Below are 27792 nucleotides of genomic sequence, written 5' to 3' on the forward strand. Positions count from 1 at the left end.
ACAAGGGTCAACCCCAGAAGAAAACGAGTCCATCCTTGAATGGCCATACAATATATATAGCAAAAGGGGGAGAACTACAATATATATAGCAAATTTATGGTAGAACAATTTGTACAACTAAAAAGGGAGAGAACTACAATATATATATAGCAAATTTTGTGGTACCATACATAGCAAACTTTGTGGTAGTTCTTCAGAAAAAATTATTCTACTAAAGCACTATTCAATCAAAAGTAAAAGTTAATTTTATATAGCAAAATTTGTTGTAGTTCTTCAAAGAAATTTACTCCATTAAAGCACTATTTAACCAAGAATAAAGGTGAATGTTATATATTGACTAAGCATCAAAAAAATGTTACTCTTTTTTATACTATTTTCTTTTGAAACTCAAAGGTTTTGTTATAAGCAAAAAGGAGGAGATTGTTGACCCAAAAGGTTTGATTTTGATGATACCAAAATAATTGAGTAAAAAGTTCACTAATCAGCTGCTTGGGATGTACTAAAATACTTCACGAAGTGAAGAATAAATCTTTGTGTAACTATCAATATGGAGAAATGAGAATTGAATATCTAAAGCTCTGCACAAAAATGATTGACTCCAAGAACATCTTGAAACGACTCTTGAATGCTCACATGCAATAACAAAAAATTTCAACTTGGGCTATCTTAAGAATCGCCCCTAGAATATAACTAGTCGACTTTGACACACTAGTATAGACTAATACGCCTTTATGAGTCAATCCTAGAAGCAAAATTCTGCTTAATGGCAAGTCGACTCATGAAGTTTATAAGTCGATTCCTGTTGAACAAGAATCAACCCTAGAAGCAAATGACTCAACTCCTAAATGGCCACAGACAGAAGATAGAGAGTAGTCAAAAACAGTACGATCATGAGTCGACCCATGAAGTTCATGAGCTGACTTTCGTTGAACACGAGTCGACCCCTAAATGGCCACAGACAGAAGAAAAAGAGCAATCAAAAACAACTTATTCGCGAGTCAACCTAGGAAAATAATGAGTTGACCCCTGTCAATGGATGAGTCTACCCCTAAACCAAAAGAGGCAACCCCAAAATGTCCATAGGTGAAAGAGCATAGCAAAAACAACAGCTATTTCGAGTTGACCGCTGGAGATCATGAGTCAAGCATTGAAAATCATGAGTTGACCCTTAAAAAAATCGAGTCGACCCGTCTGCGCTTAACAGCAGGAACGACTATTTTTTAAAAAAATTAGAATGACTGTTTTTGTTTTCAATGGCTCTTTTGGCCTGTCTAGTAGCTAGAAGTATCTTCCAACCATTTCTTGATGGTATAAATGCATGGGAACACCAAAAAGAAGAAGAAAAGAGAAGTGATTGAGGATCAAGAAAAAGAAAGCTTTTGAAAAAGAAGAAAAGGAATGGTTGATGGGGAAAGGCTTGATGGTGGTTTTGGTTGATTTCAGTGAAAATCTACTTGATTGATTATGAGCCCGGTCAAAACAATCGAACTGTAATCTTAGAGAAATTATAGTGAAAATTTCCAAGAAGGGTGTCTTGGAGAGTGGATTTAAGTATAGGGTTGGCATAGAACTACTATAAATTTGTTGTATTTGTAGTGTTTGATCTGTGTGCTTTGAACTCCTGCATATTTACTTATTATTCATTATCAATTGTTAATCACACACACTCATTAAGTTTTATTCCACTGCATTTTGTTTAAAAATTTTAAAAAGCCCAATTCACCCCACTCTTGGGTTGCATAGCTGGGCAACACCAAACGAGTCCTAAAGTTCCTGCTTTTATGTCTCTTTTGCCCTAGAAGTTTCTTGGAGGCAAGATAGTCTTCAACTCTGAGACTCTCCTAGCCCACAAAGGTGGCTCTCTTCTTCTAAAACTCATGACCCAATTATTTCATTATGTTGCTCCATTTTTTCTAGATGGTATATGCTATTACATTGTGTTGAAATTATAGATTGGAGCATTTTCTAAGACTAAACCATTTTAGGTTCATGCCACAATGTATCAGTTGGACCCTGAAAGTGAATCTTATCTATAAAATATAATTCTGTCTAGATTGAGGTCAATTGCTATAGTTTTAGCTTCAACCAAATGTGAGGTAGCGACCAAGAGGAACGAATATAACATAAAGACGAACCATCATATATATCTTCGAAAAAGTAAACAAAACAGGTAGTGTATTATTAGTTTCTATTTTTCTTCGCGCTTATGTGATCCAAGGATTCAATGGTAATTTATTGCTGCATCCCAACAGACCTACCATAAAGCCTGTTTGTTGTCTGGATAATTATTCTTGAGTTATTTCCACAACTAGCCAACCTTGAAGAGAGTAATGGTGATGGGAGAGTACCCCAAGATTGCATGCACCCTAAAAACTGGGATACTAGATTCTCTTGCATTCCGAATTCCTTGGGGTTTCCTTAATTGCTTAAACTCAATCGGATGCCCTGTTTGGTATTGTTCTTCTTTTTCTTTTTGTAAGAGAATTATAGAATTTGATGTAGCCAATATGTTTGGGTAAGTTGTTTCTATTTTTTTTAAAAAAATAACTTTCATTATCTCTTAAAAAAAGTATAAGCAAAAAACTTTTACTTTTGGTAAAGTGGGTTTTCATCCCTCTCCTTCTGCTCAACCTTGCCTCAGCCTCATCGCCTATGCCCAACTACGCTGATCTCTGAACCTCTCTAGCCACCTCTCCACCCGACACTGAGATGTCCCTTGTCCCTAGCTGTGTCGCTGGCCCCATCCCCCCTTTCTCTCCCTCTACTGCTCCCTCGGCCACCTCTCCTCCGACGCCAAGCTCTCCTTAGTCCCCGGCCACGTTGCTAGCCTCATTCCCCCTCTTTATCCCTTTGCCACTTCCTCAGTCACCTCTCTTTTCGATGTTGAGCTCTTTCATCCCATGCTACATTGTCGGTCCCATCCCCCCTCACTTAATTATAAACAAAAAAGTGAACCAAACATATTTTCTATTATTAGAAATCTAGAAAAAATAGAAATAGAATTTTTGTTCCCAATTTTTTTAAAAAAAAATGACAACGATGCCAGATTCAGCCTCTTGCTCTCTCTCTCTCTCTCTCTCTCTCTCTCTCTCTCTCTCTCTCTCTCTCTCTCTCTATCTATAATCTCAACAGGCCCGTTTTTGTTCAAATTCATCAGGCCCTTAGCTACTACCTTGACCGGATCACATGGTGCCTCTGCGCTTGTTTGGACTCTTCATTCCAGAGAATTACAGTTAATCTTTGATGACCATCCAGAGCATTGCAGAGTTCTTGACAATTTTCTGTCAAAATCGTGATGCTTAGCATATATTTGACTCTTCAAGTTCTCAAAAATTGGCAACTTCGAGTTCTAAAAGAGGTGATTTTTTTTTTAAAGGGAAAGATTGACCCTCCGCCCAATCAGATTTTATTGAAAGAAAACAAACAGTAAGCCTAGGCTGAGAAACAAAAGCAAGTATAATCAGCAAAAAAGTAAAGAAATAGCTGGGGTTATCAGCCTTCTTAACAAAGATCCAATCCTTGATAAGAAAATATTGCGATCCATCAGCTCCTCGCTGTGACTGAGTCGATCCTTTGAATATTCTTGCATTGGTTTTCAACCAAAAGGCACCAGCTAGTCACCATGGATAACATCCCAGCCTGCTTTCCAACAGTTCATGACAAAGGATCTCCACATGGTGCAAAGTTCCTTAACCAATGTTGGTAATCATTGAAAACCAAACTTTTTCTTCAGTATGTTCTCAATATGTTTCCTAGTAGATAAGGAGAAATCATGTCAGAAACAGGTGATCAGTTCATCCTTGTGATGGCATAAAACACAAGCAGTTCGGCCAATTCCCTCTTTCGAATTTTTGCTGTAAGAACTCCGCTTAAAAAATAGGTGACTTCTTAAGTGCAATTGTATCATTTTCAACATCCACAACGCTAAAAATTTTCGAGAAATGAAATAGATTTTTTGTCAGACAACATCAAATACACTTAGAATTGAACTACATTCCTCAGTCAAGAAGTCTGTCTGGTGGAAACCCCCTAATGGTCCAATTCCTCTCAGATCCTACATATTATACAGAAGCAATTGGTTGGAGCTTCTGAGTTTTTGAAATAACGACCCTCTCCCCCTTGTGTACGTCATGCCTTTGGTTTCTGAGAAGAATGACTCCTTTTCTAGGATGCAATGAAATAAAAAGCATGTTAAAGGTTACACTAGTTTTCTGAATGAGCTGCCATGTGAAGCCAGCGGGTTGGCTTCTCTTATAGAGATGTGAAATACATATATGGAATATGCAGGTCCATCAATGATCCATTCTTTGACAGGCCAAGCCACCTGCCATCTTTTGCTTAACCTACTTCACTTCCTTGACTGGTGTCTTCTTGTTCTTTGGTGCTTTGCTTGCGGGAAAGTGAAGTCTTGGACAAAGAGGCTTTGGAGCCCTTGTTTCCCGTTCAAACCCTCTCACACAAATATATCCTGCAAGGCAATTTATTTTTTCAAAAGAAAGTATAAGCAAGAGCAAGGAGGTCATAAAGACACTTTCTGCAGTGGCTTAAAGCTAGAGCATAAAAAAGCTGATTCGATCTGCATAAATCATTGCTACTAATTCACTTAAAGGTGGCAAAATGACAATAATAATGATATTCTGACTAAATATCACCTCTCGGTAATTTGGACCAGCTTTCTGACACAATCAGGCATTTAGCCTATTCAAGTTAATCTTTGTGAAGTAGTTGTTGCTAGGGGGTCATATTTTGTATTATTACGTTTAAACATAGGGGCCTTGACTCAATGCATTATACATAAATATTTGCTCCTTTTTATTTTTTCAGAGTAAACATGTCATGGTTAATGAGAGAGAAATACTAGTCTCATATATGTGTGCCCAAATGGGATAAAGTTGTTCCAAAACCCATGGTTCTAAACAGGTGAGGGAACTAAACTGTGAATTGTGAAATATATGCAAAAATAATGTATAGTATGACAAGCACAAAAGATACAGAGGCCAAGATCTTCATACATAACTTATGATGTGCTTCAGAACCGACCACAGTCCATACAAAGGGCCAGCCAAACAAAACCCACCATGAAGCCTCTAAATCAACAACCAAAGTTCGCCACATGGCAAGCCTAGAAGCACGCAGATGACTCTTCAAATTTTAAAACCCCCTGCAGCTGGCGACACTTCGGCTATGATCTCCAGCGGTTTCCAAAATCATGCCAGCAAAATGGGCGAGACATGATACGCGTGCGACACGCCCGCACTTGATTCTCGGAGCATACGAAGGCCTGCCTGCCATTGAAAGCCAATCCACGTGCCCGAATTTCTAGGTGATAGGCACTTGCCTTTGCCTATACAATGCAGTCTCCGGGGGACCTTCTAGATAAGTGCTCTGTTGCCCGAACAGACTATCACACTATCACCCACTGAGAACCTCCTCTGTTCCCCCAGTATCATCCTCACTTTGGCATCAGAGGGTCCCCCACCGGACACACTCCGACAAAATGACTTCTTCATCTATGCTATTTCAGGTTAGAGCTTGGTCGCATATCAGAACCCTGGACACACTCCAAATCATGGCCTCATACGACTCGAGCAACTCACCGCTGAGGCCTCAAGCATCTCTCCCACTCAACACTTGGGTCAAGCCAATCCTCAGCAGCAACAGTTTGCTATTAGAGGAAGAGCCCGTAATCCCACTACAGGAGGTCTCACCCTAGGAAGCGAATAGTTTGTCGCTATAAAGTCTTGAAGGGCATAGCCAGCACCTTCCAACACTTAACCAAATACACTAAAGAAGCTTGCAAAAAGCTCCACCCCCATCAAAGCCGCAGGCAACACCAGCAGTAACTCCTGAGCAGTTCCAACTGATCATACAGTAGATTCAGGCACTAACTGCTGGACAGCAACAGTCAACTACCGATCAATAATAGCAACAACTGGCTCGGGAACCGAGCCATCATGAAATCCTAGTGCAACTGGCCTATCACTCCCTCGGAGTGGTAGGCAGGCTCCACAGAGTCAGCATGCCCATCCTCAAAGTCCTAGCAAGGCCCCGCGTAGCTTCCATTCTCGATCGCGAAGTCCTGCAAGGGATACTCGACACTGATCTTCTGATTCCCCCTCCTGGGAGGAGTCAGCATCTAGCCACTCCTCCCCTCGCTGATCCGAGAAGGCCTCTAGGAGGGGGGCAAACCTCGATCACAAGTTCGAGGAGATGGACCGACGCCTCGAGGCCCTAAGGCAGCACCAAGCCGAGCAAGGGAGGAATGTGGAATTCACCACTAAACCCCCATTTTTGGCAAGAATAATGGAGGAACCCATTTCTCTTCACTTGAAGATGTCACAACTAAAGATTTACGATGGTACTATGGACCCATTAGACCACTTAGAAAGTTTTAAAGCTCTAATGATGCTCCAGGGGGCCACTGATGCAGTGCTGTGCAGAGCCTTCCCTGCTATGCTGCAGAAGACAGCTCGACATGGTACACTAGGCTGTAGCGGGTCTCCATTCACTCATTCGAGCAGCTCGGCAGGATGTTCACTGCCCCTTCATGAGCAGCGGGAGGCAAATAAAAGGTTCTTACACCCTCTTTGCCATCAAGCAAAGGGAGGACAAGTCCTTACGGGACTACATCAGCAACTTTAATGCGGCCACACTGGAAGTCCGCAACCCAAATCATTTGGTCGCCATGTCCGCCACGAGGAGCGGACTAAAAACATCTTCGTTCCTTTTTCCTTTAGAGAATAGGTTTCCGAAGGACTACGCTGAGCTCCTGGATAGGGCCAACAAGTACATCAATGCTGAAGAGGCCATAATGGCTCAATGCGAGTCGGCCGAGAGCAAACTCGGTAAGAAGAAGAATAATAAGCAGGCTCGGAAAGATTCAACAGAGCCCAATAAGAAGCCGAGCAACGAAGAAGGCTCTCGTCGATCGAGAAGTCCTCCTCGAAGGTTCGAGAGCTATACCCCTCTAAACACCTCCCGAGGGCAAATCCTCATGGAGATCCACAACTGGAGCTATGTGAAGTGGCTCCGAAAAATGAGGACAGTGGCTTGAAAAGACATGATAGAGGCCGAGGATGGACTAAGTCATCTCCTCGGATTCTGATGCAGAGGGTGTTCATACCCCTCATGACGATGCTATTGTAGTTTCCCTCACCATAGCAAACTATGATGTAAAAAGAATTCAAGTAGATAATGGATGCTCAGCAGACGACTTGTTTTATGAGGCTTTCTCTAAAACGAACCTACCAGCTGATCGATTGAGGAAGATCAGCTCTCCCTTGATCGGATTTTCTAGAGATCCAGTTCTAGTGGAAAGTGTCATCACCCTTTTTGTCACAACAAGACCAGCAAACCACCATAATGCTAGATTTTCTAGTCGTCAAAATCCTGTCAGCTTACAATGCCATCTTGGGGTGACCAGGCTTGAATGCTCTGCTCATCATGGTCTCTACTACCACTTGTTGATGAAGTTCCCAACCAAAAATGGTGTAGGGGAAGTTTGAGGCGACCAGGTGCTTACTAGGCAGTGTTATGTGGCCACGCTTAAAGAAAAGCCAAAGGAGACAATGCCAATTGAAGGCTTTGATGCCCGGGATGACCAAAGAGAATAGCATGGAGAGCCACCCAAGGAGCTCCTTTCGATACCTTGGGACGAGGCAGAGCTAGGCCGAAAGGTGCAAGTTGGAGACCACCTCGACGACGACGCTAGGGCCCTGCTTGTGGAGTTTCTTCGGGCGAACGCTGATATCTTTACCTGGTCGGTCTTAGATATGCCAGGCATAAGCTCGAAGGTCATCGTTCATAAGTTCTCTACACCATTCATAGGTCATCGTTCATAGGTTGAGTGTGGAGAGACAAAAGGCTATCGGCGAAGAGATTGACAAGCTTCTCCATACGGGATTCATACGTGAAGAGAACTAACCTGACTGGCTGGCCAATGTCGTCTTCGTCAAGAGGGCATACAAGAAATGGCAGATGTGTGGCGACTTCACCGATCTCAGCAAGGCCTGCCCTAAGAATAGCTTCCCTCTACTGAGGATCGACCAGTTAGTCCATTGCACCTTAGGACATTAGATGCTTAGCTTCATAAATGCCTTCTCAAGCTATAACTAGATCAAAATGGTGCCTGAGAATGAGAAGACCATGTTCATCAAGGAAAAAGGGCTTTACTACTATAAGATCATGCCCTTTGGACTAAAGACTGCACAAGCAACCTACCAAGGTTTCATCAACAAGATGTTCAAGGAACAAATAGGCCATAATATGGAGGTCTATATTAACGACATGCTAGTGAAGAGCAGACAAGCTGAGCACCATGTTGCTGACCTAGGAGAGACTTTCCAGATCCTAAGAAAATACCGTATGAAGCTCAATCCGGGTAAGTGCGCATTTGGGCCTCTCAGATGGTCAACCCTCGCTGAGATATCGGCAACCCCTTCTAGTGAATGCAACCTACATGCTACTAGCAGCCACTGATGTTGCGGGGCAATTCTCTCGACATCTCCTAATGTCGAGCTCAAGATTTAACCCCCGACAGAAGAAGAGAGCTCCATGCTAGCGAGCTCGACCACTGTGTATGCATACATCACAAAAAAAAACAGAGAAAAGGAGCAAAAGAGATGAGATAAAGAAGAAAGCTTTTATTCACTCGTTGCTCCAATTACAGCGGTACCAACTTATCAGCTAGATGCATGCTTAAAGAAAAAACATAAGAGACTACAAAAACAACAATTTATGTGGGTGATTCAAAGGCAGCCAAACGCCCACTAACTACAACATCCAAAAGGAGTCTGGCAATCACCTCCCACTATGCCCCCTTTGCCGGGCTACATGAGAATCCTCAACTGAGTAACCCTTGGCAAGGATTCGACTTCTTCACATTCAACAATGATCGAAGATTCATGCTCCACCGTAAAAGCAACCTCACTCCCATCCTTCGCAGTGTGCAAATGCATGACTTGCAATCCCACCGCCAATCTGATGACTTCGATGTCTGCATCTTCCACCTGGATCACTTTCATCCTCAACGCCACGTCTACCTTCGCCGGCCAGATGCCACTCTTGTGGCAAGTAGCCCGCTCTGGAAGAGCATGAGTTTGCCCTTGACTTCCATTAATCGCTTCATGGCCTGCTAAAGGTTTCATCAGAGAGGACCAAAACAGACCCAGCAAATTAACAATCCTTCAGGCTCAAGCAAAAAGAGGAAGCAATGAAGGGTCACAGGGATCGACCCCTCATCTCGAAAGGAGGATCTCTAGTCTATTTATAGAGAGCACGCACGACTGAGATCAAAGCTCACCAAATCGATCGCTAGCTACATGTCCGGTTTACAAGTCCTAGGCGACCTACATTCAATCCAGGGAACATTCCCGACGAGTCAGTTGCTGAGGTGGCACGGTCTAGGGTCGTCATTTAAATAAAGCTCAATAAATTTCCACTCGAGAAGAGCGCCTTGGGCTCTGAACACAGGTCAGCATGACGAGGCTCGCACCTTTACAAAGAAATGGATAAAACAACCACATAATAACTAAGGGGCAGGGCATTATCGCACCTGCCGTGATGCCCTCGTTAGGCAGGCCCGAGCAGTCACACCTTAGGTCGGAAGTGTGGTGATGCGATGGTCAAATTACCAAATAGCCTCACCTCGGATCGGATAAACCATTGGACAGAAATCTAGCAATCAAGTCAGACATTCGAAGAAAATCAAGCAAGCAGAAGGGAAATAAAAAGAGGACTTTATTCATTCCATTAAAAGGAGGATTACCAAAATAACACAGGCAAAAGGACAGGTGCAAAAATTATAGCTCGCAAACACACAAGCTAGAAGACAATCCTACTCCTCTCCCCTCCTTTCTTCTTCCTCCTCTCCGGCTTTGCTCTCCATCTGAAAGAAGGCCCCCTTGTCAGAACACTCCCTTAAGAAAGCGATGGAACTAAGATCAACCTTGGGGAGTAGTTTGCCAACCCTCCCTCAGCAAATGGTAAAGCCCTTTCTGAAGGAGTTCTGGCAGCCTCCAGCATCTCATTACGGAACTCTTCGAAAGCTTTGTACTCTGCAACAGCGCGCTTGGCCTTCTCTACACGAGAAGCCTCCTCCCTAACCCGCATGGCCTCGCTCTTGGCAAGCATTGCCTAGGTGAACCTATCCTCGGCCTAAGAGGTCCGCAATTCGACCATGGTGGCCGCATCTCTTCAACCGAGTGACCTTCTCGGCCTCCCTCCTAATGTGGGCCTTTTCATCAGCGATGGCATGCTGCATCACTTGGAGCCATGCTGCCATTTGCATAGCTCGGTATCGACAATGTCAGCCCTAGCACCTAGGAGGTAGGCTTATGCCTCCGCCTCCTCTCTCCCCTTCTCTATTGCAGCCCTCTCCTCCGCAATGCAAGCTCTCCAATGCTCGGCTTCTCGAAAGCGGCAGTCGGTGCCCTCCAACCTTCGCTAATAGGAGTGAATGATCTCGATAAGCGACATACATCCCCTATAGATAAGAAAAGAGAAAGAGTCACTCTCCTTAAAAAAAAAAAAAAGGAGAAAGAGATAGCTCAGAAGGGATAGGGTCAACTCCGTTACCTCGATGGTAGTGTGGCATGCCGATGTGAGCACATCCTCCAATGGCCTTTTGTGAAGCTCCTCTTCATCCTCACGGAGCATGAACCTCTACACCATATCCTACATGACTCGGTGGTCGCCTTGGTGAAATACTGAATTAGAGGTCCTAATGGACCAATTCGGCCAGAAGTCTCCCAACTCCGCGCTTCGTGGGGCAGGATGGAACGAAGACATAGACGCATAAAGGCCTCTAACGGGTGTGGCAAAAGCTAGTTCAGATGTCACCGTCGGAGGCGTAGCGGCAGCTGGGACAGGTGCAGATGAGTGGGCCCCTCCAGGACGGGCTGTTGAAGATGGGGCTGCAACTAGTGCAGCCAGCAAAATGGGAATGACTTCAGAAGCCATCATAAGCACTAGAGTGACCATAAGAGCAACCACTAGAACAGACTCAGAGGCATCGATCGGGAGCGTTCTCAAGTCGGCCTCCAATGTAGGTGAACAGATGGAGAGGGGAGGGGCAACGACCACCTCCACCTCTGGTGAATCACCCCAATGGGCCTCTCCTTGGCCCTGGAAATGGAGCCCGAGGCGGCAGATAGGCTCGGTCTCGACAGCAGATAGGCATCGATCGGGAGCTTTCTCGAGTCGGCCTCCAATGTAGGTGAACAGATGGAGAGGGGAGGGGCAACGACCACCTCCACCTCTGGTGAATCACCTCTAATGGGCCTCTCCTTGGCCCTGGAAATGGAGCCCGAGGCGGCAGAAGGCTCGGTCTCGACAGCAGATAGGCCTGCCACCAAGGTTCGCGGTACCGATCGTACCGACGTACCGGTCGGCTCCGGTATCGGTACGGTACCGTTGCCGAACTGAGCCGAACCGATACCGTACCGATAGGGTACATTTAGCGACCCATCGTCGTTTTTTTTTTTTTTTGGAGTTTTTTGGATGTTTTTATGTTTAGGTTTAAGGTTAAAACTAGATGATGCAACTTATTACTTCCAAATGATTCAAATAATGAGATGAACATAAAAAAATTTCAAATTAAGATACAATCAATTACATACGTTTAAATCACTCTCGAATATCTAAAATCGGGTCGAATGGCGATGCTTCTCGTCAATATCTGGATCATCAGCATAATATGGAGGCAGATCAACCCATCCCTCTAACCAAGCGGCATTGTAGTCTTGTATGCTCAATCCTCGAGGAATGCGCGTTGGATCATAAGAACTCTCGGATCTCTCGCTGCAGCTCTGGCTCTGAGAGGTGTCTTGATAAGGGGCCCATCCGAATATGCCGGCGCTAAAATCCGATCCGTAAGATCCTCCGGGCTGTGCAGGATAGTAGCTACCGGAAGATGACTCTGATGCACCATATCCATAGGCTGGCTGAGGCCGCGGATAATAGGAAGACTCGGAACTTGATACATCAATGGATTTGACTCCATATGGAAGGTCATCTGCAGCTGCATCCTGGCCTCTTGAACGACCTCGAGAGCTCTTCTTCGATATGCAATGGTATCTGACCGGCCTATATCAGACGGCCTACCGTGGTCCGTATCTTGTGTAGCATGTGTAAACTGAGACTCACCGGTGTATCGAAAACCTCCCTCCGGCTGTGTCTCATAACTAGTACCATACTGTCCTCCACTTCCTCCATGGCTAGTAGATCCATCACCACCAGAATCTTCATCGCTGCTGGTCCAAGTCTCCTCCTCGACACTCTCCATTGGGGCCCTTTCCTTTCCTTTTCTTGTTTGTTGGGATTGACGCCCTCCTGATCGAGTCGACTGGGTAGTAGAGCGTCCTCGTCCTCGCATGAGAGGATCATCTCTCTGAACGGGAGCATCGGACCAGTCATGCGGTGACTGGCTCCCCTCTAGCCACGTCATATCAGCTGTAGGAGTGCGTGGAATGTTGCGCTCAGCCCATTGCTGTGGATCGACCATAGCCTCGGTGGCTATGATACTGGCTGGTCGTCGGGGTGATCCCGGCTCATCAAGCTCGGGCTCCTGCTGCTGGGCCGCAAGCCAGTCGAGCATAGGATTATCATCATCATCTGTAAAAGTTCTATAGATGGGATCTGCATACTTGAGCTCCACTTCCTCTTGAATGCATTTTAGCCTCAACCGTAGATTGTAGTGCACATAAACTAAGTCGTTGAGGCGCTTTTGTGTCAAACGGTTCCTTTGTTTGCTGTGGATGAGGCCGAAGGTGGACCAGTTACGCTCACAGCCAGTCGAGAAGACCGTTTGGGAGAGAATCCAGATAGCTATCCGCTTAAGATTTTTTGACGGATCCGCCAAAATGAATCCACCATTCAGCTGCAAAAATATTGAAGATAATTACATTTTATATATATGATGGCCTCATAGTTGAAGATAATTCAGATGCAAAAATGTCTTGCAGATTTGTATTGTACCTGGATTCATAGTTGTCTTGCTCACGACAGCCGGTCGCTGTCCAAAGCTGTGGCTACCCTCTCTAGATAATTTGGTCTGTGGAAAGAAGCTTGTTGTAGTGTGTCAATAATATAAGATCTGATATATTTACATATGTTACTAAATCATAGTTACCTCTTCTATACATAACGCGGCGACTTCTGGATCAGGCTCCATCTTATAAATAACATTACGCAGAGCATGAAGAAGTTCATCATCCATACCAATTCCACTCTCGTACTGAAACCGGGGATTCAGATAGTATGCTGCACATAGATGACACCATCTTAGTATAACTATACAAATATATCAATCAGTATAATTATCAATATTATCGCTTACCTGCTAGATGCAATTTCCTACCCATTTGGGCTCCCCACCGCCGCTCAATGATGTCGATGTACTCCTGGGCATGGGCTACATCTGCCTCCATGATCTGAGCCTTTGCCTTCTCCATCATGTGATACAAAAAGCCCATCTGGGGATACCTCTCGCTATCCACGGCCCGCAGCACTTCATATAATGGTTTGATAGCCTTGACTATCGCATTGGCCCACTGCCAGAATGACTGCCTGCTTACCAAGTCTTCCATCCTGCTTCCTTCAGTGCCGGCCTGGGCATATCTACTTTCCTGCCACTCGGGACTAACAAACATCTGACGTAGGGCTCCTTTCTTCTCGATAAGGCTATCAAGTGCAATGTAATTCGTAGCAAACCGTGTGACTCCTGGTCTAAGAATTTCTCCCCCTGCATACCTTCTCATTAATGAAAGAACCCAAGTATGGCTATAAATATACCTGGTGATGCGTTGGGCTATCTCCACCGTATGTTGCACCCTACGGATCTTTCCAATATCCATCAGGATGAGGTCGATGCAATGTGCAGCACATGGGGTCCAGAAAATTTTTGGTCGCCGCTCTATCAAGACCTGCCCGGCCAACTTATATTGCGGTCCATTATCAGTGACGACCTGCACGATATTCTCCTCTCCAATCTGATCAATCACCTCCTCCATAAGTCTGAGGATGTATGAGGCGTTGTGCACCTTATCCGAAGCATCAACTGACTTGTGGAAGAAGATCTTCGTATCACAGTATGTCAGAAAGTTGATGATGGCCCGCTTTGTCGGACCGGTCCAACCATCACACATCAGAGTGAGCCCATATGTGGGCCACTTGCTTTTATATGAACCAATCCAATTCTCTAGCTCTTCCTTATTGTTGTCAAGAAGCTCACCGTAGATGTTCCTCGGACCTGGAGGATCAACACCGGGACCGGCAGTCTGTATGGCAGAAATGGCAGACTTGTAGTATGTATTGTCTGCAGCATTTGCTGGAATGTGGCTGAAGTGGAACCAGGATCCAATAGCTCGCCACATATCCTTCTTCTTCTCCTTCTTCCACATTGTGTCTACTCTTTGCTGCTTCGAATCTCTTCTGGGGAAGGCATGCGGGTCTACATCATGGATTGACGCACCTGGTGGAATCCCTCCGGAAGACTTCTTTCGGCTACCAAAACCACCCAGGATAGATGCAATCCGGCTACGTCCTCTGCCCTCGCCCTTCCTGACTGATGTTGTCCTTTGAAACTCTGGATCTTGTCTGCTTCCACCAGAACCGGCGCCCGACTCAAAAAACGAGGGCCCAAATCGAGCCCGATGCCTCGCCACCTCCTCCTGCTGCCATCGATCATCCAAACTCGCCCGCATGGCAGCCTGGATCTGTGCCTCCTCCTCATCTGGACCCTCGGCCTCCTGTGACTCCATCAAGTGATAGGAAGGTGCTTCTGCAGCTTGGCGTTCCACCTCCGCTTTCTGCTTGGCAGCCCTCTCCTTGGCTGCTTTGATCTCAGCGAGGTTTTTTCTCATCAGCTGACGGATGGTCGGTGGGCACTCCGAGCATGCAGATATCTCACGAGAATTACCGGCTAAGTGCTGCTTTAATCTGTTTACTCCTCCTCCTTTGAAGCACTTGTGGCAATAATTGCACTGAAACTGGTGACGTTCACCGAGCATCTTCCCATGCTCCCAGCTAATATTACGCTCTTGGGGTTGCCCTCTCCTTGATGGCTCCATTCCTACGACCACATTAATTTTTTTCAATTTTTATTTTTTTAATTAAAAATTAATTTTTAAATTTATTAATTAAATTATAAATTATATAAATTCTGTAAAAAAAACAGTTAATGTCATTGAATCATTGAATCATTTCCTAATTTTTGGCAATTAAATTAAATTATATATCAACAACATATAAAAATTTCAAAACGAAATGGAATCATTGAATCATTTCCTAATTTTTGGCAATTTTTGACTTAATTTTTTTAAGCAATTTAAATGAAATATTAAAAAAACAATGTAGGGGAATTTTACCTTATTTTGTTTTTGCTGGATTTTTCTTCAAGAAAAACGACGCTCTCCGACCTTTCTAATTTTTTTTCATGCCTTTGTCTTTTCCTTTCTCTTCTTTTCCTCCTCCTTTCTCTTTGCCTTTCCTTCACTTAAGCTGATGCACTTGTGGCTTCAGCCTTCAGCATTCGGTTGGCTTTTATAGCCAACCGTTGGGTCACTGTGGCACTTTGAAAAGTGCCACTGTGAGCCACAGCGCGGCACTTTCGAAGTGCCGCGCGAAGTGCCGCACAAAGCGGCACTTTCGGTCGCATTGCCGCACAAAGCGGCAATTTAAACCTCCCGCTTTCAAAGTGCCGCATAAAACGGCACTTTGAAAGCTCAAAGTGCCGCACAAAACGGCACTTTGAAAGTGCCACACAGTGGCACTTTCAAAGTGCCTCTGCCAGAGGCACTTTGAACCAGCGCTGTGGCACTATCATAGTGCCACAGCGCTGGCACCTCATTGCCAGCACCGAACCGGCTCGGTTCGCACCGGTTCGATCATGTACCGGTGCGAACCGAGCGGTTCGCACCGGTTCAAGCATGTACCGGTGCGAACCGCCACGGTTCGCACCGGTATGGTGCTCGAAACCATCGGTTCCGACCCATATTGGGTCGAAACCGATTTACACACTGGAACCGGACCGGTTCCAGTCAGTACCGGTCCGGTTCGGGCTGAACCGACCGGTACCCTGCCTGCCACCATCCTCTTCCTTCTCCTGCTTAAGGAGGGACTCACCACCTCTTCCTTAAAGAGCTGAATAGTTCATCCACCTTGAACTGCATCACTGCAAACATGAACCAAGACTAAGTCAATCAGTGGAGCAATGTCAATTACAAACAAAACGAGGCAAGAAAATATACCGACGGCAGAAGCGAGATTCTAGCTAGCATTTTTCACAGCCAACTCCCGTAGTAGCTCAGTCAAAGCTAGGAACCTCATCTAGCGAAGGGCATCAACCGACTCCTACTTTTCATCCGACAAAAGAGGAAAAATGCTCAATGCCTGCTCACCGGGGGTCCTCCACAGCGTCAAAAAATCCCTAGAAGCCGTAGAAATCAAAAAATAAATTGGCCCTTCCAACTGTGGATGGATGAGGATCTAAAGGAAAGATATTATAACCCTTCCTAAAAGAAAAGTACCACCACACTTTATTTCGAGAGTGAGGCTTCACTTGAAAAAAGGCCCGAAACATCCCCACAATAAGAACAATCCCTTGGTGCCAAACAAAAAAAAATCAACTATCCTCCAAGCATTAGGGACGAGCTGAGCCAAAATGAGTTGGTGTTGTGCCAACAACTCGACAATGACCATGGGGATCGGGAGTCTCAACCCCACCTTTAGAGATTCCTCGTACAAGGCGCCTGCTTCTTCTCGGGCAAAGTTACTCAATCCGAAGGACCAAACAACTCATGGGTGAAGTTCTGAGGGATAGAAAACATAGTCCAAATACAGTTAAGGTTAGATTTCCCCAAGATACTTCTCCTAGTATCCAAACCCAAGACTACCTCAAGATGGGTTTCTCTCGAGGCCACAGAGACCCGGGCAGGGGAACCTTGACCTATCTCTTCTGCATCAATAGATCAGCCTCCGATGAATGAATCCATAAGCAACAAGCAAAAAAAGAATCAAAAGAAGGTAAGAAGGGAGAAGACTCAAAACGAGCCGAAAGTGCAAAACTACCCACTGAGAACCAGAGGAAAGTCTTGAGAAAGAGCAGAGAGATCGGATCTCAATACAAAAGCATAGAAGAAGCGACCGCACAACTCCACAGTTTTTTTCTTTAAGTTTTGGAGCAGGAAGGAACAAGGTAAGAGGTTCATGGTAGCCATCCTCTTTATTTATAGAGACTGAGGAGACCTATGCCGATACGACGCCTCACCTACTTCGGCCACATGTCACCGTAGAAGGTTCGTGGAAGCCATCCTTTTTATTTATAGAGACTCAAGAGACCTATGCTGATACGACGCCTCACCTACTTCGGCCACATCACCCAAGCATTCGCCCTCGAGCGATGTCCCGAGTCACTATTGGACTCCAAACGTCTATTCAACATGCAAACATCCCCTCCATAATCACAATGCTTTGGAAACGACAAGGATAGTTGTGCCTCTCATAAATGCAGAAACTGAAAAAATTGTGGTGGTATCGAAAGGACGACTACAAAAAAGCAGCATCGATGATCATCTAGTTTCACGGGAAACCTTTACCGGTTGGCCCCATAAACAAAACTACTTCCATTTCCCAAGCCAGCAGATTCAGCTCGCTATGGAAGTGGGAGGCAAGTGATGTGCCTTAAAATATAGCATGGTCCATACAAAGGGCCAGCCAAACAAAGTCTGCCACGAAGCCTCTTAATCGACAACCAGAGTCCGCGACATGCCAAGCCTAGAAGCACGTGGATGACTCTTCAAATTTCAAAACTACCTACAGCTGGCGACACTTCGGCCATGATAAAGTTTCTGAAATCATGCCAGCGAGATGGGCGAGGCGTTATACCCGTGTGAAACACCCACGCCTAATTCTCAGAGCGTGCAAAGGCCTGCCAATCACAGCCGACCCATGTGCCCGAATTCTTGGACGACAGGTGCTCGCCTTCGTCTATACAATCCACTCTCTGGGGGACCTTCCAAGTAAGTGCTCTAGTGCCTTGACAGACTATTATGTTGTCATTCACTAAGAACATCCTCTATTCTTTGATTATCGTCCTAACTTAGGCATCGAAAGGTCTCCAGCCGGACACACTCCAGCAAGAGAACTTCATCTTTACTGTTTCAGGTTGGATGCTCGATCGTTGACCAAAACCTTGGACACACTCCAAATCACGACCTCATATGACCCGAGCAACTCACTGTTGAGCCCTCCAGCATCTCTCCTACTTGATGCCCGGGTCAAGCCGATCCTCTTCGGCAACAAGTTGGATCGATTTATGTTCTGAATCCGCTACTCAATGAAATACCCAAAACCAAGTAAGTTGAAATCTTGTAAGGACCATGAATCAAACGGATATCATAGTTTTTACAAATACTCCAGCATTGAATTATTATTGTATAAAGTTCTGAACGTGAATGATAATTATAATCTGGTTTATGACATAAGTGAAATCATTATGCAGGCAAGCTAGTCATTATATTTCTTAAAATTGAAGCATCATAGGGATCAATTATGGCATACCATCATATATCGTGCACACAAACTGCATATAGTGAATTATCATTTAGAGAATTGTGGCTATTCTAACTTACATGAACACTAAGATCACCAACCTGTGCAGCCGGGACCTGGAGGCTAGAGACTATTCTTATGCTGTAAATCTGCTATGGTTCAAGTCATGAAAATTCAATATAGTTTTTTCGAGCATCAAAAAAAAGACTTGAATCACCAATTTATGCATTTAACTGAGCACAACTTGACAACATGGTCTAGAGGTAGGCAACTGAAAAGGATAAAAAATTAGCCCTTTGGATTACAGTAACTCTCAAGAGTTTTTCTCCCAAATCCAAAAAGAATGAGGAGATAAAAGGTTGATTTCAAATTCTCCTCATAGATGATGCACTCAAAGGAGATATCGAGCATAGAAACTAGTACTGGTATGCATTAGATGAGTCCAGCTTAAATATTAAGAAGTATAAAAAAGATAGGATATGATATGCATTATTATATCAAATATAATAATTTACCTCTGATAATAGACATCTGAAATGTATCAACTTCTGCTCTAATTTTGATCTCAATGACAACAGATTAACTCCTATCAGTGTCAATATTCCTCAAGAAACATAAGTAGACATAGTATATGTACAAGATATGTGCTAAAAATGTCTTTGACCCATTGTTCTTCCTTTTAACATGCATACATTTTGAAGACACTAATCTATCCATTGTCTAAAACAAGATGCATCTTTCGATCTAGGAAAGCTCTAAACCTGATAATGGGGCTAACTTTCATGCATATGCACCTACAAATCCTATTTTGCATACTACTCTTTACAAGTACTCAAAAACAGTTCTGTGCTACTGATTCTGCAAAATTTGTCTTCCAGTCAATTTTGATGTCATCTATTTCCATTTTCCATTGCTTGCCAAACCAAGGAAGACAATCAGAGCCCATTTGCTGGAATAATGGGGCCACCTTTCATGGGTATGCTCTTACAAATCCTTCATTGAATACACTCTTCATAAGTACTCAAAAATGGTTTTGTGGTACTGATTCTGCAAAATTTGTCTTTTGGTCCATTTTGATGCCATCTATTTCCATTTCCCATTGCTTGCCAGACCAAGAAGACAATCAAAGCCCATTCGCTGTATTAATATGGACTTCTGTCTCTTTAGGTGTTCTGCATCAGTTCTGGCTTTAACAGGATAAAGTTACTTTGCACTTCTTTGAGAAGTAACTCCAGTTTTTTGACAAACGAAATTACTATTTGACACTTAAAAATTCTATTCAATGTGAATGCTTGTAAGACCTCTATCACAGCTTCACCGGCAATTATGGTGCCTATGAGTAGCTCATGAAAACATAACGTGAAGTCTCCCCAAAATTAGTCTTTTGTAATTTTAATTCTGTAAAGCTCAAGATATAATGCATCCTTGAGTCACACTACATAGCAGCTTATTTGTGCAATAATAGGGAGACAGAATCCTCATAATATCTTATAATGAGCAGAAAAGCAGTATTACCAGCAGAAGCAACAAACAATCATGGATGTAGTTCTATGGATCTGGCAGCGCATTCCCCTTTTTTTTGTTGAGCTCTTAGTTTTTAGAGTTTGAATCCTATATAAGCTAATACAGACAGCAGGGTTGACACTAATTTCTATAGTTGCAGTGGTCAAAGAAAGAAAAAGCTGTCATTCAATATTTGTAGACTTAAACTTCATTATCATCTAAACTCCAACTTTATACCTTTGTAATTTTCCTCCTTAAGAACCCAAGTTCACTTTGGATTACCAACTAAAAACTTTATTAGAGAAAGGTATTAGGGAAAATTGTGCTTGTAATTTCATACCTCTCCAGAAGCACTGTTGTACCTCTTCTGTTGTTAGCCCTGAAAGAGGTAAATAGATTTATATCGGCATTTTGTCTATCACATTTTTTTTAACTAAAAGTTGTGCAAATTCACTACCTTTAAATATTGACGGTACAGATGTTCCAAAGTAAACAGTCCGCCTAGGCAGGTTCCATATCCATTTCCTAGGAACATGAATAGGGGAATAACTACTCTGGTGATCTGCAAATACCTGCACATTCATAAATTTGTTATGGGCTTAAAATGGAAAGTTCGTGTTGCTTTACCCTCAATTGCAATGTCATATGGTAAAAGCAAATTATAATAAGAAGCGAAAACTGCAATTACCTCATTAACTTGAAAATAAGTGCCGTTGAGTGGAAAGCTTCCTCTTATTGCCGTTCGACATGGTATCTGATGAGGCTTATATCAGTAATAAACATGCGAAAATCATGTGCATTAAGGAAATCAGTATTAACTCATTCATAAAAGTCATGTGTGTCCTTTTCTAGTTGATGCTCATCGTATCTTTAAGTTCCAAACCTGTGCTGTTGATAGAATCCTGAAAAGAGCACATACTAATAAAAATCCCACGACACTTATCACTTGAAGTTCACCCAATATCTGATCTAAATGTTACATTATATCTTAGCACTGGATACTGCTTCTAAGCTCATACTCACCCATCACATGAACCTGATTGATGAGCCTCCTTATCATATATTATTGCAATGTATACTAATGGTGCTTTCAACAATTCATTCTTTCACATCCAATCCTTGTTTGATATACACCCATTTGGTCCATAAATAAAACTCTAGCCCATCCTCCCCTAGTACTCTCTGTCACTCATATATGCAGCCCCACACTCCAGTTGGCCTACTCTCACCTGTCTATTCTTATAAAGGTCCACAAAAGCATGCCACTGTTTCTTCCAACCTGCTATATTTGATGTCACTCTGTCTGCACATTAGCAACTGATTAGCCTACTCCCACCTTTCTCCTTATAATGGCCTAAAATAAATTATGTTTTCTCTCAACATGCTATTTCTTAACAAAATTTAATGCTTCCCACTTAACCTCTTATTGTGATTTGGATCCAGAATGTCCTGATCTGCTTGCAAATAGTATATGGTTGAGGACATTGGCATCAAATTCAAAGGGTAAGCTCACCCATTGTTATTTCTCCTTAACCTAACCTAGAACATATTAATTAAACCATACCTTCCTATTCTCCACAACAAGGATTGATGTACCAAAACTGGTAGCCGGACTGGTTGCTCAGCGGCAAGGTTCGGAACGCCCCCTGTGGCATTCTGTGCTGGCCCGTACCGACACAGTAAAGGGGGCGGAGGAGAGGGAGAACGAGAGAGAGGAATAGAGAGAAGGGGGAGAGAGAGGGAGAGAGGAGGGTGGCGGACATCCAGTAGAGGCCGGCGGAGGGTCAGGAAGCTGCGTGGAGGGACGGAGAAGGGGCTCCGCCTTCGGTTCCTCTATTTTGTTCAAACTCCTCTTCCGCCCCTCCGCGCGGCTCCCACGCCCTCCGCCGACCAGCCACCACCCTCCCTCTCTCTTTCCCCGCTCTCTCTCTTCCTTCCCCACTCTCTCTCTCTCTCTCTTTTCCTCTCTTTTCTTCTCCTTCTTCTCCTCCGTCGCCAGTTTCTCGTTTTGGTTGTTAGAACCGTCCCGGTCCACTGCAGGTATGGCTCAGTACGCCCTGAATCGGGTAGTCCGAGATGGTTCTACCAACCATGCTCCACAACCTTCATTGTCAAATGATACATGCCCACATCAAAACCCCTTATGAACCTTCCCTTGGTCCCATCCAAACCCTGTTCTATAGGGAGATGTAAAAATTGCATTCTTTAGGAGAAGGTAGTTATTAGGCCTTTGGGTTTTGTTAGAAATTCACCAATACATTGTTTTCACTCTTAGTTACCAAAAGCAGGTGCAAGTATGAGGAAGTGACTCATTACAAAAAATCGAATAAAGAAACATTTACAAGGAGGATGCAAGAACAAGTTTCTGAGGAGATTCCAAATTGGATGCACCACCTAATGGAAGATTCCAGCTACTTAAGGTTTCACTAACCTACGGAATTCCTTCATATGCATCTATACACCTAATGCCTTACATTGTATACCTTCTCTACAAGTAGAGCTAGCATCTAGGCTACATCGACCTACATTCATCTATTACTATCTCCCCTCGCACATGTAATCCCTACATTAACTTTATTCTTTTGAGAATAAAAAGCCCTAGAATTAACTCCTAGATATATCTGTTCATGGTGGCAAGCATACTATGAAACACCCATCCACCCTTGCAAGCCCATAAGCTTAAATCTTACACTAATTTCTTCAAACTGCATAAAATCCCTTTCTCTAATCTTGTTAATTATAATTTACTCCATAACACATGGAAAGATGAGACCTCTTTTCTACCTACTTTTTCTTCCATGTAATGGGAGAGTCCAGAGAAGAAAAATAATAACATGTAGAGTTGTAGACTATCCATAGCTACCAAATTCTTATTTCTCTTAACAATTTCCTTACCCTAAATAAATAATTTCAACCATCTAGTCACATGACTCCATCTCAAACAAAAACCTTAATGTTGTGCATCAAATCACTTGTCAACCATTGAAGTCAAAGTGAACTTTTTCTCCCAAATGAAAGGGACCAGTAAATCCCTACAACAAGAAAAATCCTATAAATTCCTTGTTTTTGAACAAAGGACCTATTCCGACCCTGCTCATATAACATGATCAAAATGTCATTGGACAATATTTTTTCCCTTTCTCCAGTAAATGCATGCAAATTCCACCTACATTGAAATGATCAATATACCCTCAATTATAAAGAAAAACTACAAGTTCTTCACTCTTTGAAGAAGCATATCATGGAGAGCTAATCCTTGTATTAAATTCAGTTCTGGCATTCTCTACCCATTTGGGCTTAACAATATCAAAAATTCTTAATTCTTCTGGAAATTTCTCATCCAGTCAACCATGTATACTTCCAGTTTCCCAGAGCTTTCCATATTCCTATTTGTTCATCCATGAACACCCACTTACACCATGACTTCTGCTAAAAATCATATGCTACTAGAGAATTCTAGCTCTTTTTAACTCCAACCCTCACCTTAGGATACAAGCCCTAGTATATTGTCCAGAAAGGACTAAATCTGTTCCATCAATGTTTGATTCCCAAAATACACAAAATAACAAGAAAACACTAGAACTCACGAAATTGTCCTAGAACTACTAGAGTCTTGTAAAGTTCTAAGACCCCAGGAGATTATGAAATCCTACCAGGAAACCATAACTATCCTATCAATGGAGGGGTTATGACTTCCCACAGTATTAACCTTAATAACTCCACTATAGCAGAGGTCTGCTTTTGCACCTTGGAACAATGGATTGAAGGAAGGATTTCCCTGAGGGATATCTGCAGAAGCATGATAGTGCTGCCAGAACACACCCTGCTTTTATCCACCTTCTCCACAACTGTTTGCTTTGTACTAAATTTTTGTGTCAACTCTTTCTCTGTCTTTTCCATATTTGTGGGAGCTGCTATTTATGCCTATATTATCGACATGCCATATAGTAGTTTTCATTTAGCCAATTTTGTTGGGTAGTTAGGTATCTAGTACCTAAATACTTGAGCAGGGGCCTTGTCTTTGGTTAAGCATCACCTTGTCCTTCCTAGATTATCAGCTCTTTCTAGTAGCCTACTGTTTCTGTCTATATTTTTTCTTTTCATTTTAGCCTTTTTGCCAGTCGCCATTCCTATCTGTTACAAACTGTTTGCATATCCTGTCTAAATGGTAAATGGTAAGCTTTACCAAAATTGTGCCTCTGACTACTTGGGCCTGTTCTTCTCTTCTACAACTGCAAGCAAAGCATGTCTTATTGTCACACAGTTCACCGGTGTCTTGAGAGTTGCAACATGTTTCTGGTGGCTCAGTTGATCCAGCAGTTTCACCTATTATTCAACATTGGCCATAAACAGTTAGATGCAGTGAACAAGAATAATACTGTCGATGCATTAAGCTACTAACTGTCTTACCTGGAGTCCATATAGTGAGGAGGTAGGGACACGGATCATCAGGATGTCTTCGATCCAGCTGTAATTCATTCAGTAGATGGAATAATTAGAAATGGAGTTCTTTGCCATGTAAAGGAAGGAAAAAACTGGTCATCACATTGCAATTACTCACCCCCTCCAAAAGAGGGTGTGAATCCGGAATGTCATATCTGCAACCAGGGAAAAATTGTAATTAGCTCACATTATGCTGCCTCTAGGACTATACTATTGGTTCCTTAATCAAATGTTTCATTGCCTTCTTAAGGATAAAATGATGCTCTCTCTCTCTCTCTCTCACACACACACACACAAGGCTCGTCGTCTTAGTACCCGATCCCGTATCGGTCCCACACTAGCATAGTGTCGGTACGGTTACAGTACATAGTTTTTTCAATGTACCGAGTATCCGTACGCCACCCATACCAAATACCGATACAGTACAGTACACCCCGTACTATCCAATTCGGGCCGGTACGGCAAACCATGCACACACATATACACAGACATTATGTTACGCCCTTTTAAGCGTTGGTGCTAGTGAGGAAGTTATAGATACATACACTTGATGCTCTGTTCGGAGCCAGCTCACATTCTTTAGCTTAGGCATAGGGATTGAAGCAGCTTCTTTAGTGATAGCCACTATAGCCTTAGCCATATCATCTTCTTCGAGCGCTATACCATTTTCTTGTATATAATTCTGTAAATTCTGTGTGAACTCATCCAAGTTGAGCTTTATTGTAGGAATTTCATCAGGATCTTCATAAAATGCTTCTTCAATATCCCTTTCAAAATTTTCCATACGTGCTGGTTCTGGGCTTTCCGGCTCTTCAATGATAGGCTCACAATTGTTAGCATTAACTCCTTGTGAGAGATTGCTTTCCTCAGGTTGAGGTAGGAGGGCTGGATTAGAAATGTGAATATAGTCATTTCCAGAGGCAGGGGGAGTTGTTGAACTCACTATGCCTTTTTCCTCTGGTCCTGGGAGTGTAAATCTTGCACTGCATCAGGGATAGTTACATTAGTATATTATTTTAAGTTACACCTTTCAACAGTTTAACGATGACAGGAATTTATAACAAAGTGGCATGATCATGAGTCTTTGGAGCTACAACATATATTGATTTCAATTGCTAAGTGATCTTATCCATGACAGTCATATTCCAAAGGTCAGCAAAAGGTTAATTTGGTCTAAATGGACCACCATAATCTCGAAATTCTGGAATCATTTATAAAGTTGCAAACAATATGAAAATAAAATTAATATTGACTTAATTGTTACCTCAATATGTCCAGAATGGGTTGCAATTTCTCATCTCAAATTTTTCTAAAAACATGGAAAGATACCAGGAAGTACTATGACTCTGTGAAAAAGATTTGCCACTTAAAATAGTCTCATTTAACTTGATAATTATCTTGCATTTGTCTATGAAACATCTATCAATATCTGCAATAACTTACTCTTGATTATACACAGGCATTCAGGTAACCAATCAGATGTGATCATCTATATGATCATGCATGCAAGTATTCACCATTGATGATATTATGCCAGTATGGATCTGCTAGAGTTTAGGCCACAAACCTTGCAAAAGCACTTGCAAAGTGCTTGCATTCTCCTCTCATAGGGCATGCGTTACAATTTGGCTTGCTTTTTGTACAGAATACCTGCATGATATGCACTTACCTCAAGTTGCTTATTTCAACTATTTATCTGTGTTCTGTCGAAATTATTTGTATATTCATGTAAATATGAATCTGGTTACTAGATCAACTCATTGGCATACCTTTCCAAATGTAATCATTTGATAGTGTAGCTCATACCTGCACAATCAAGTATATGGTATAAGTTCAACATTTTAGCAATATATTTGGTATTGGATAGGTAAAATAAATATAAATGGCCATCACTATCAAGAAAAGTGAAAGAAGGATTCTATCTGCATCCGTGTCCAGTAAAAGTAAACATCTTGAAGACATATGAATTAACTGGATTAGATTTCCAGATTTTACAGTGTTTCTTGATCAAGTTTACACAGCCGCGGCCAAAGGAACTTCTGAATGGTCGCCATGATAGGATACCTTTGATAAAGCAAGTAGGAAAAAAAGCATTAGAATGATTTGTTATGAGCTAGCAGTTTTACATGTTTAACATCATTATTTACAAAGAACTGGTAACCATAAATATAAATATACTCACAGTTCTAGGAGATGCAACTGAAGGGACTCAGGAAGGGGTTGAAGTGGTACCCATCCTAGCCTTACACATATGCGACCCACATTTGTGTCAACCTGATCGGCAAATGGGTTTCCATGTTAACTTCTAGTTTCTAAATGGTTTTCTATGGAGAGATTTGTTAAATAAATGGCTTACTGGGAAAGCTAGATGGTGAAGTGTCAAAAGGCGAACACACTCAACGCTTTTGAGTCCTAATCCTTGTATGCTTAGGAGATAATCCCTGTAAGCATCACAGTATTTAAGTTAGTTTCAAGTTATAAATATTTTTGATTGTGCAGCCTCTGCAACCAGATTACCAAGCCTCAATCTAGCCAGTTTTTTCACTATATGAATGCTGCTTCAACAACCTTTCTTTAATGTTCCATCCTCCATCAGAGAGAGCTTCCTCAAATCATATGATGTCAAGCTAGCAAATCTTCACCACCTCTCTTCTCTAATACAAAACTAAATCCCTCCCTTAGAGAGTGTTATATCTCAATAGCTGCAATAGTCATATTAAGAGAGCCTAATCACATCTCTTTTTGGCCTTCCTAATAATTTTATTTGCCTTGTTTTCCTGACATAAAAAAGATCCCCAGTCATATTTAATTATTCAAATTCTTCCTCTTAGAAATTTTGAAATCAGGTAGATCTACTAAAGAAAATGCACTTGCAGGAAAAGTAGTTGGTAAATATTTTGTCTGTTCCAGTGGAAAATCAAACAACCTGTTCACATGTAAAAGTGAGAAAAATAAACCCAGAATATAGCTGGTCTTACTTTGCTTTGTCTGGTGGAATGTCCCTTAGCCATTCAAGGTCAATGCTTCCATGATCTTTAACCAAACGATTAAGGAAATCCTGAGGTATCATCAATGGACTGTTACCAGACGTGGTACTAATTTCTTATGATGTGCATAAGCTGCTTGATATATAAAGAAACAGTTGAAAAAAATTAGTTTAATTATTTCCATTAATTGCATTAAATGAATAACAATCAACAATTTGTTATCATGAGGAGCATTTTCTTATGCTCTGTGCAACCTTCTTGAATTATTATTAATTCTAAATTTTTGATCGAGGTGTACAAGATAATAAAT

At 42.6% G+C, this 27792-nt stretch overlaps 2 protein-coding genes across 5 annotated transcripts in view; both read right to left on the reverse strand.

Moving 5' to 3' along the window:
* Positions 1-3931: 3931 nt before the first annotated feature.
* Positions 3932-27792, reverse strand: part of LOC103717263 (protein ROS1A-like) — a 31041-nt gene continuing 7180 nt past the window's right edge. For 2 of the 4 annotated variants that reach the window (XM_008805582.5, XM_088706817.1), the window contains exons 6-19: positions 27474-27553; positions 26852-26936; positions 26678-26769; positions 26491-26559; positions 26265-26301; positions 26063-26145; positions 25041-25478; positions 24614-24650; positions 24463-24520; positions 24239-24378; positions 20741-20806; positions 20510-20624; positions 20393-20431; positions 3932-4468 (exon numbers count right to left, since the gene is read on the reverse strand). In XM_008805582.5, the coding sequence (XP_008803804.4) occupies positions 4344-4468; positions 20393-20431; positions 20510-20624; positions 20741-20806; positions 24239-24378; positions 24463-24520; positions 24614-24650; positions 25041-25478; positions 26063-26145; positions 26265-26301; positions 26491-26559; positions 26678-26769; positions 26852-26936; positions 27474-27553 (1464 nt within the window). In that variant the 3' untranslated portion in view covers positions 3932-4343. The remainder of the gene's footprint in view (positions 4469-20392; positions 20432-20509; positions 20625-20740; positions 20807-24238; positions 24379-24462; positions 24521-24613; positions 24651-25040; positions 25479-26062; positions 26146-26264; positions 26302-26490; positions 26560-26677; positions 26770-26851; positions 26937-27473; positions 27554-27792) is intronic. The other 2 variants (XM_088706818.1, XM_088706819.1) reach the window with 2 other exon arrangements.
* On the reverse strand, positions 13012-15214 carry LOC120105834 (uncharacterized). The gene is made up of 2 exons (XM_088706821.2): positions 13337-15214; positions 13012-13260 (listed from the first exon to the last, which is right to left on the reverse strand). Exons 1-2 carry the CDS (start codon positions 15066-15068, stop codon positions 13115-13117), a joined length of 1878 nt encoding a protein of 625 aa, XP_088562947.1. The 5' UTR covers positions 15069-15214; the 3' UTR covers positions 13012-13114.

This window comes from Phoenix dactylifera, chromosome 11, assembly GCF_051530095.1.
Source record: "Phoenix dactylifera cultivar Ajwa chromosome 11, Ajwa_hap1_PhDact_Kaust_v1.1, whole genome shotgun sequence".
NCBI classification, from domain to species: domain Eukaryota; kingdom Viridiplantae; phylum Streptophyta; class Magnoliopsida; order Arecales; family Arecaceae; genus Phoenix; species Phoenix dactylifera.